General features: G+C 49.1%; 1 protein-coding gene across 9 annotated transcripts in view; it reads left to right on the top strand.

The window, feature by feature from the left end:
• The window catches only part of LMF1 (lipase maturation factor 1), a 179,789-nt gene extending 169,843 nt beyond the window's left edge, over positions 1-9,946 (top strand). For 8 of the 9 annotated variants that reach the window (XM_065850449.2, XM_071815279.1, XM_071815281.1 and 5 more), the window contains 2 exons: positions 4-116; positions 9,595-9,946. In XM_065850449.2, coding sequence (XP_065706521.2) covers positions 4-116; positions 9,595-9,769 — 288 coding nt within the window. In that variant the 3' untranslated portion in view covers positions 9,770-9,946. Of the gene's footprint in view, positions 1-3; positions 117-8,458; positions 8,599-9,594 lie in introns of all 9 variants that reach the window. The other variant, XR_011741523.1, reaches the window with a different exon arrangement.
• The last annotated feature ends 394 nt before the right edge of the window (positions 9,947-10,340 follow it).

Below are 10,340 nucleotides of genomic sequence, written 5' to 3'. Positions count from 1 at the left end.
AAGACCTATGAGCAGAACGAATGGATCATCCACTTGGCTGGGAAGCTGCTGGCACAGGAAGAGCAGACCTTGTCCCTGATGGCCACCAACCCGTTTGCGGGCAGAGAACCCCCACGGTAAGTTCTGCTGAGGGAGCTGGAAGCACCCGGGCTCTGTGTTGTTCCTATCTGGGATGTGCAGACATGGTTTCTGTTGATGGTTTGGGGTTTGTATTTGCTGGTACCCAGGCGGTGGGTTTTCTGAGGATACCATGAAGAGCTGGTACTCTCAGCACCTCAGCGTCTTTCTGGTGGGGACATGAGGACCCTTTGGTTGGCCTGTCCCCAGGCAGGTCAGTGAAGGGCTCGGTGGTGCTTCTCTTGGACAGAAATCGTGGCTGCTCAAGTGGTTTCTTGCCCATCAGCTTTGGATTTTTTGCCATGGTCATCCTGCGAGCTCAGATCAAAGGCAAAACAGTCCTGCAGAAATGATTGTTTGTGTGGACACTTGTCTTGGAAGTGTTTGTGTTTCAATGGAGGGACAAAGCAAACATCAGCAAGCAAAAAGCACAGATGAAAACCCCAAGGTTTTCTACAAAAGGAAAATTTTTCACAAAAGCGTCTATTTTGTTGATGAAGTTATTTTTAGCTGAGAAAACATTTTAAGGGAATTTTGGATCAACTCAAGTAATATTATGCTCTTGCTAATATTTTCCATTCAAAGCTCTTAGGATGCACTGCAAACAAGGATGAAGGTTCACAGCCCCGTGCAAAATGAATTTCCTCTTGAACCCTGCTGATGCTTTTCAGCTTTAGCCCAGCGCATCCCCCAGACCTGCTGAGGAGAGACTCCTTTTCCAGCTCAGACACTAACAACTTCCACCTTCTACCAAAGCGCTTCTTCTGAGGTGCTTTACACACCCCAAGGTTGTTTATACTCTGAGCTGAATGTATGTCGGTATATAGTCTGCAAAAAAAACAGAGCAGGAGCACAGCTCGGAATATAACCACTAAGTGAGTTGCACACCATCGTATTTGAGTATTTCTAATTATATTTCTAATAATATCTCATTTCTGGGGTTCCCCAGGCATCCCGCCCCATCATATTGCACAGGCAGCTCATCAGAGCATCCATCCAGACTGATGGGAGCACAGAGGTACAGGAGCCGAGCTGACTGTAAGAACAGTAATTTTGGGGGTTTTGCACATATTCTCACTTGAGAGCCGTTTTTCCAGTCAGAGCAGCATCGCAGAGCAAACCAGTGGCACGTGGGGCAGGATCCAGGGACTCAGAGCTGCACCAGAGCTCCCGTAAACGATGGTTTATGGTTCAGGACACCTTGCAGGATGGTGTTGCAATTTGTCGGGTTGCATAGCAGATCTGTTACACACAAATAATGACACCCTGGCCCCGGTCCAGGAGGGCTCTGGGGAACCTCGATTAATTATTGCTACAAAAGTCGTGCTGGGCTAGAGCGGCACAGCCCTTGCCGTGGAGAGATGCAGCTTTAATCATGTTTACAGCGGGGTTTTAGCTGTGATGAGCTGTGCCAGGGCTGGCTTTCCATGCCAGGAGCAGTGCACTAATGCTGCGGGATCAGCTGGTTGGCTCGGTGGCGTTGAGAGGAGCATGTGGAACCTCTTTGCTCTGGGTGGTGTTCCCATCTTTGCTGTGTTTTATGGACCTTCATTTGACCGCATGTGCATTTATCTGCCAGTGTAGGGTCTGGAGGTTGTGACAGTGAGCGAGGGCTCCTGACTGCTCCCTGCCACCCCCTTTTTGGTGGCTGCTCAGCCCCATGGAGGTGGCACCTTTCTGATGGCCAGGGAGGTGGCACGGTGCAGCCCATCACCCACGTGGTGAAGGTGGTGGGCACCTCGTTAGGCCACTAACGAACGCCGGAGCTCACAGTGGGCAGAAATCCATCCCAGTGCAAGGGCTCACCCACCGGGATGCAGCAGGAGCCGGGTCCTTGATCATGGGGATGGTGTTGGGGCATCATTGGCAAAGCCGAGCTGGAAGAGCAACCAGAGAACCGGCACCATGGCAGCTCCGTCTTGGGTGGGTTTAGCAACCGAGTCTCACCAAACTCTGCTCCCGTCCCTGAATCTCAGTGCCGTAAATTCACCAAGTGGCGTTCATTGCAGGGCATTCCTTTGCATTGCCTTTTTTTTTTTTTAATTAACAAAAAGCAACCTAGAAGTGCTGGCTGACCCTGGGGGTTTTAGCAAAACCTGGGACCCTTAGACACTGAGTCACCCATTTGAATGAGGTGTCCCCAGGTGCCAGAAGCCGTGACCAGCTGGTGGCTGCTGGCAATAAACGGCTCTGGCGGTTCACGGAGCAGCAGAAGCATTTGATAATCCCAGAGCTGTTTATTACCACGTGTCCCCCGGTGCCGTCAGTGTTGCTCCTGGTACTCACTGTGACTCAGCCTGAAAACAAGACACCGCAACAGATTAAAAAAATCGAGAAAATATATATTTTATCTTGCCTTCTGAGACTTTGCCAGCGACGGGCTGCGTCTCTGCTGTGATTTCTGGCATCAGTGGTGTTAAAAAGAATTAAAGTAGTTGAACACAGGAACTAACGAAGAGGGATTTTGCCGGGTAATGCTACATTGCTCCAGGTGGCGAATAGGTTTATTTTATGGTATTCTGTAACAAGTGAGGATGTGAAACGTTCAGTAATTCAAAGCAAAACTAGAAGCAAGTCTTCATCTTCATTAGTCTTTGCAGGATAACGATTGCGGAGCGTACAGAGGGCTGCAGGCAGCTCCGGGAGGTAATGACACAGCAGCGTGGATGCTGAGCTGAGCACACACCGCTATAGGTCTTGTGAACAGGGTTTGATTCATGCGTTACCCTGGTTTAACCACAGCACAGACTCTGTTTTCACTCTTTAGCAGCTATTTTATAGTAGGAAAAGATCAGGATCCAGCGCTGGTTTTATGTGTCAGCTGCCTTCGCTCTGGCATTAGCTTTGCTTTAAAAGTTTTTCATGGGTCTAAGTGTATTTTTGGGTGGCGTAAAATAAAAATAACGATTTACAAATGCTCATTTTGGCTCAGACCAAAATCTGACACCCTGTTTCACTCTGGATCCCAGGCTGTGGGTCATGTTTTGGGTTTTAGCAAGCCAAATCCAAACACCCCAGACATTTGGAGCCGGGTGGGTGCTCCCAGTGCCCCCCCCGGCGTGCTGGGTCTGGGTCGGATCCTGCGCTGGGCTCTCCCATCACTCACCAGTTCCTGCTGCCATTTACGTTCCTGCGGTTATTCCGTGTTTGCTGTTAACGCTTCGCCTGCGCACGGAAACTGAAGTGATCATTTGCCTTTTCCCCCCCATTTTTAATGCCCCGTCCCAGTTCTGCTGGGTTGACACCCGTGGCTGGCGCGGGCACAGCGGCTTTTCACCCGCAGTTAATTCTGCTCGGGCGGGCTCGCCGGCTCAGTTTGAGGTTGTTTTTCCTTTAAGTTTCAAATACACCTTTTCTTTATTTAATTTTAAACACCCCCGTGTTGCACATCGAGGCTCCAGCGGGGCCGGCGACCGTGGCCAGGACCTGGTGATCGATCTGCACCCTGCGATCTGGGGGCAAAAACTGCCAGAAGAGGCAGTGAGCAGAATACCTACTTTCTAAATTTAGACAATCCAGCCAGTTTTTGAACCCAGCAATCATCACCTGAGTGCAGGATGAAGACAGCCCTCACCTTTTGGTTATAATTTCATTTTCAGTCATGAACAAACCCCTTAAATTTAAGCCTTCAATGGTAACACCAGGAAATAAAAGCTAATTCAGGGTGGTTGTAGCTGGGATGGTTTTGTAAGGGCATCCCCGCTCCCTTTGGTAGCTGGGTGGAAAAGAAGCTAATTTTCCTACCATATTTCCCCCCCCGCCCCCTCCACTGTAAAGGGAATTTTGAGACTTAATTATTTTCATTCCCTGCTAGACTAAATAATTAGGGGAAGGGACTGTTTTCCATAAGAACATTACGCTCCATACTCCACGGAGTTTATTCTGTTAATGGAAACTCTACACCTTAAATAGCCAAGGGACTTTCAAAATGAGTTAATGCCTTCGAAATGAAATTTCTGAGACCAAAGTTTGTAGGTTTCTTTACAACTCTAGAAATTATAGTATTTTTTCAAGTGTGATAAACTTAAAATGAGAAACAGGTGACTGATTAAAAATGAGGGTATTGTTGAGCACCCGGCCTGGCTGAGTGTGAAGCTTTACTTCAAGCACGGTGATGTTTGTGGAATGTAGATTTACAAAATATTATTGTGCAGCGGATAGTTCATAAAACACCAACCGTCATAAATCTGAACGGTAGGGCTTTGGCTGAGAAATTAATAAGAGTTTAACACACCGTCATGGAAACAGACTGCAACAATAAAAGAACACAAAAATCAGATTTTGCCTACAGAAAGGTTTTTATTTTTGACCTGAAGTGTTCAGTGTCTCTGATATTAAATCATGTTCACTTAAGAACTTTTATTCCAATTATAGTAGCACTTTGTTGAAAAAGCCCCAACGTGCAGCTGAAGACCTGAATTTGTAGCAGTGCTGTTCTTTATGGGGCTGGCGCTTCCTGTTTGATGCTACCTGGCTGCAGGAGGGCGAGAAGAATATCGAGTTTGGTATTGGTTTTTTTAATTATTATTATTCAGTTGCCCATTTATTTCCCATTTGTGCCACAGCTACTGGGCTTTATATACACCTGGGGCCACCTTGTCCTGTTATTTCAGGCCATGTAAGTCACCATGGACATATGGCAGAAGGTGTAGGATGAACCGCCCACGAATGGGGGAACATAGAGTATCTATAAAAAGGTTACTACAACTTGATAGCTCATTAAACCGTTTGTCAATTTTTGTGTAATTGTAGCATGTTGCCATCGTGAAATCTACTGCTTTGAAATTGGGTCCATCTTTGAAATTGGGTCCATCTTTTTGAAACACCCTGGCCTATAATTGGGAAGCAAACCTTTATCACCAGCTTTACAAATGTCTGATATCAGAAGGAAATGATTCCACTGTCCTGAGTGCAAGTTTAAGGGATTTTCTATTGATAGAAACACTCATGATGTTTCAGTGTTGTCAGGGAGGACAGGGCTGGTCTCAAAGCATCGGGATTTCTCCCAGGATATAAAATGGGGTTTCCAACCACGTCTCGTAGCGGTGGCAGCTGCAACCTGTCCCCAGAGGAATAAACCCCGAGTCGAGTCTACCAACAGAGTCCTGAGGATGTTCCGGCTCTGCAGGGCCAGACCTTGCAGGAGCTTTGGAGAAAGAGAAGTCAGCGGCGTTGAAAAACAACCCATAAAACTGCCCTTATTCTTCAAACTTGGGCCAAGATGAATTTATGGTCCCTCCTGCTAACGGGGCTAGAATAAGCAAGAAAGCCGATGATGGAGGCTCCGTTCCTGTAATGAATTTGTACTTTCCACTGCCACTTGCTCCCTGATTTACAATGGAGTGGGGAACTTCAAGATTGAAAAAGAAACTACAAAAACCCCCCTCCAAATCGAAAAGGCACCCCATGTTTTGGTTTCTTTCTTCCCTCTCCCACCCTGCCTTGCCCTGTCAGGCCATTAATTCTAACAGAAACCACCAGCTCTGGTTTTTTCCCTTGAACCCCTCAGCTGTTGCAGGGAGACAGCTGCACCCTCTGGAACTAATTACAGCTGTCTAGGAGATTTAGCCCTCCATCCCAACAACTCCAATATTGCTGCTAATTTTTAACACGTACACTTGGAAGATGTCATAATAGGCTGATATATGATCGAATCTTAAAAGCGCTACAGCGCAGCTGCTGCCGCGCATCTGGTGGGATGGGGATACTCATTTAAAAAATAATGCTGATTATTTTTAGCCATTCTGCCCTCCCGGAGGCTGTAGCTTTGTCATCGAATCATAGGATAGTTTGGGTTGGAAGGGACCTTCAAAGGTCTTGTGGTCCAACCCCCTGTTCCTCCATCCGTGTTGTTGCTACAGCAGGGAGGGTTTTCCTTCTCCTGGAGGAGAAATGCCTGATGTGCTTTATCTGGTGGTATCTTGGTTCTCGCCTCTCAAGTGGCTCCTTTGCCCTCATGTGTCTGCTGAGGGACGTGTCCCGCGCTTGGCTGGGTCAGCAGATGCTCTTCCAGAGCCGTTGCCCTGCCCGGCTGCTGTGGCTGCTGCCCAGTGCTGCCCCAGGAGCTGCTGGTTTGTGTCCGCTTGGTAATCCTGGGAAACTGCCTGCAGCTGGGATTGTCCTTCCCGAGCTTTCCATCTCCTCTGAAACATGAGTCTGGCTCAGCCTCCACCAGATATGAGTGACCACCTGTGGCGTTAGTCTCCTTTTAATGTAGGCAAAGCCAGGTACCTTCCCTATGACCTTCTTGGAGATGAGGAAGAAATTTTTTACACTAAAGGTGGTAAAATGCTGGCCCAGGTTGGCCAGAGAGGTGGTGGATGAACCATCCCTGGAGACGTCCCAGGCCAGGCTGGACGGGGCTCTGAGCAACCTGAGCTGGTGAAGATGTCCCTGCTCATGGCAGGGGTGGCACTGGGGGAGCTGGGAAGGTCCCTTCAACCCAGACTGTTCTGCGATTCTGTGACTCCGTGTTCCCATTTCTCCAGAGCAGAAAGCAAGGTTCACGCATGCCAGCAGTGTCACAGACCTGTGCATCCCTTCCAGCACCCAGAAAGTCTTTGCCAGAGCCCTGAAGTTGCAAAAAACAAAAGCAATTGCTGATAAGGCGATCTGTAACCTGTAACAATTTCTGAATCTGCAGTCAACCACGCATACGTGCGACTTCCCTGAGTTACAAGCTGTCCAGGGCTCCGAGTGATGCTTGTAAACTCTGTGAGCGCCGAAATGATGGACTCGGGGGGGTGTTAATGCTTCAGCCCTATTAGTGCCGGGACGTTTGCTCCCCAAATCCCAAGAGGAGGGAGCAGGACAGGAGGAGCTGGGAAATCCCATAACGTCAGGACTGAGGCATCCAGGTACATTATAAATACTGGGGTAGCTTGTAAAGTCTCTGAGCCCTGAAATGAGGGGCTCCGGTGAGTATTAAACTCAGCAGCTTTTATATCGCTGAGCCTTGCAAGGAAAGATGCCTGGAGGTTCCAGGTTTTGTGCATTTCTCCACAGCTCCTGACCCCAGGAAGGATGGAGAGGACAGAAAGCTTGGTGTCTGGATGCTGCCATCCTATTTTGATGCTCAGAGGTGTTCTGATACTCCGATATATTCCTGCTGCTGCAGCCATGGAAAGGTTCTTCAGATTGATTTAGGCTCTGGACAGAAGAGCCTGAAACATGGTCAGATAGAAGGGCAAACTTTACGCCACAAAAATGCAGCTTGAATTGCACGTGGTGGCTTTAATGCTCACACGCTTCTAGTTTTACAGGCCGATCCCTTTGATAGCAAATGCTTTAATAGACAAAGAACATATGGGAAAAATCATACCAAATCAGATGATAGGTATTGTTTAATCTGGGCAGGCAAGCCCGTTCCAAAGGGACAGGGAAATTTTCATTCCAAAGGGAATTTTCATTCCAGCAAATGCGGTTCCTGAGGTTGGGGAGAAGGTGCTCGTCCCAGGGCATCTCCTGAGGTCTCCCAGCTCTGCCCCAGGAGCTCAGACAAGTCACCTGCTCCCTGTGCTCTGCACCTCATCTAGAAAATGGGAACTTTGCCAGGTGGGGTTTGCAGACAGGTCCTTTGGCGTGGGACACCCCGTTATACCCGTGTGGGGGTGTAGGTGGAGACAGGTCCAGCTGGGGAGATGCTCTGGAGTCGCTTAGTGAAGAAAAACCTCCAAAAGTCCCGGTGTGGCCGGTGAAAGGAGGCTTCGAGCAGGAGAGGGGCTGATATAAAATCAGCTATTGAAGCTTTTTTGGAAGGTGAAGGTGTTTTTTGAATTCAAGAAAGCAATTGAGCATCACAGCTTGGAAATCTTTGACCGTCCCAGGCAGGAGCCTGCAGGCTACCGGGACCTGCAGAAATGTTGCTGTTCAGTTGTGCTCTAATTATTAAATTTTGTGCTCCTGTGAAGTAAACACTCTGGGAGTAACACATCAGCCCCTGTTTGACTTTTACCAGCTGCAGAGAGGCAGTGAGGGGAGAAGGCAGCAACTGCAGGGTCTCATGGACGGGGCTGAGATGCGGGTTTGTGCAGCGGGGTGATCCAGGAGGCTCTGCCGCAGAGCGGTACGGCATCGGGGACACCTCTGTCCCCACGCTTCCCTTGGCACCCAGCCCTTGCCAGTAGTTTAAATTAGAGCTGTCCCAGTACAGCTCCAAATGCTTTAATCTGGGCTTCCTCAGATCTCCCCTTCATTCTCAGTGGAGGGGGAAACAGGTAGATATCTGTCCTGTTTTCCAGCCAGGAGACAATCAGAAGACAGAATTACTGCCGGCTGGTGCAAGTCAGCAGCAGGTGATGGGTGTGATGAACAGCTCTGCGTTAATGTGTTTTGTCAGCAGAATCGTTTCTCTATCGCTCGTCTGGGTACCCAGCAAGATTTAAATTGAGGTGTCGAGATGTGATTGCAGCAGCCCTTTTAACTGGGTGCAGTTTTGTCCGTCGTCTGCAAACTCCCCTGCATCCCGTCGGTGTGACAAAGGTGAGCGCTAGTGGCAAATGTATCGGAGTCGTCCCTAATTATTTGAGCAGTAGGAAGGAACTTTGCGCTGCCCCAGGCGCAGCCCCGGGAGCCAGCAGCTGCGGGAGCGCGGTGCCCCGCTCAGTAGCAGGGTTTGTATTTTGGTAGTGAAGCAAAGCAGGTTTAAATGAGCACTGACATGACTTTGACATTTTTATATTGTGGCTTATTTTATGAACTTATCCAGCAAATGCGGCGATGCACTCTGCGAGCAGGGACCGCGACGCTGGAGGAGCAGGGTGTTACTCCTTCTCTTGTCAGCATGCCCTACATCAAGCGGGACCAAACCCCCCGAACCCGGAGGCATGGTTAGCCTCCGAATGTGTTTCACGAGACTGATGAATGCTTCTTTCTACACTGCTTTAAAATCTCCTTTTCTGTCAACTCCCAGGGCAGCCAGAAAACAGATGCGCTCGTAGCCCCGCTAATAAGCTGCGGAGCAGAAGGAGCAGCTGCTGGCCGGAGCAGGGGGATGTGGGGGAGCTGGGGTGGGAGCTGGGCTCTGTACCTAGAAATATTCTGGGCAGAAATACTCAATAGTTGCTCTCAGAAAATAATTTTGTTGTTATTGTTTCAAAGTTGGTTGTAGGGAAGTGGTGGTGGGGAGGGCATGGGGAGTGTTAAAGTTCTTCTACCTGGTGCATCGTTCAGAAATTGCGTCTAGAGGAGCCCAGGAGCTTGACAGGGATGGTGGCATTGCTGCCCACAGCTATCCCAGGGAGGGAGGGAGGGATGGATGGATGGGTGGATGGATGGATGGATGGATGGATGGATGGATGGAGTGCCGGGATGCAGCAACCAGCCAGGCTGAGCACCCTCCAGCCCATTTCTCCATCCAACTATGGAAAAGCTCGAAAACTCCTCTCCCAGAGATCCGTAAATGGGGTCCAGTGCCTTTCCAGCTGCCAAAGAGCGGGGCCAGCCCCTCCCAAGCTGCTGTGATTTGTGTCTCTGCAGGTGGATCCGAGGGGAACACTTCAAGTACAAGTTCAGCCAACCTGGGGGAAAGCACGCCAGCGAGGGGAGGTGGTGGATTCGGAAGAGGATCGGCCCTTACTTCCCCCCCGTCAACCTCCAGGGCCTGAAGAAGTTTTTTGAAGACAGGAATTGGCCGTACCCCACGCAGGACTGATGGAGGGGATGAGCGAGGTCAAGAGGGACCAGCTGGGAAAGAAGGGGAACCATCACCCCCCCTTACAAATGACACGTTCTGCCTCTTTCTGTATTTTTTTATCCGTATCTTTGTTTTTTCACACATTTCTTCCCATATCACATATTATACAGAAGGTTCCCAGTCAACCTATCCACATGCTGTTGTGATCTGTTTTTTTTTCATCTTTCTGTTTCTTTCTGTTGATCCTTCTCACCACAGCCTTGCCTGGTGATTGATCCCTTTTGCCAGGCTGCTCTGTTTGGAAATCATCAGCTCTAGAATTTGGGGAAAAAGGTGAATACTGTAATTAGGGTAGGTGTTGGTGTTGCTCTCCCCAACCTGTTGCGTTGTTTGATGGTTGCTGGGGCTGGGCAGTGTCCTCCGGCTGGAGAAAACACTCTGGGACCTCAACTTGAATTTCCCCTGTCTCTCGTGTTTGCTTTGGAGTTTCCCCTCATCTTGGTCTGTGTTTAAAATCACCCCAAATGGTCCCAACACTTGAATTTTCCTCAGTGAGCCCAAATCACAGTGATGGGAGGGAAGCGAGAGC

Source organism: Patagioenas fasciata, chromosome 15 (genome assembly GCF_037038585.1).
Source record: "Patagioenas fasciata isolate bPatFas1 chromosome 15, bPatFas1.hap1, whole genome shotgun sequence".
NCBI lineage: Eukaryota > Metazoa > Chordata > Aves > Columbiformes > Columbidae > Patagioenas > Patagioenas fasciata.
Note: the sequence above shows the minus strand (reverse complement) of the source record. Positions and strands in the feature narration are given on the sequence as shown.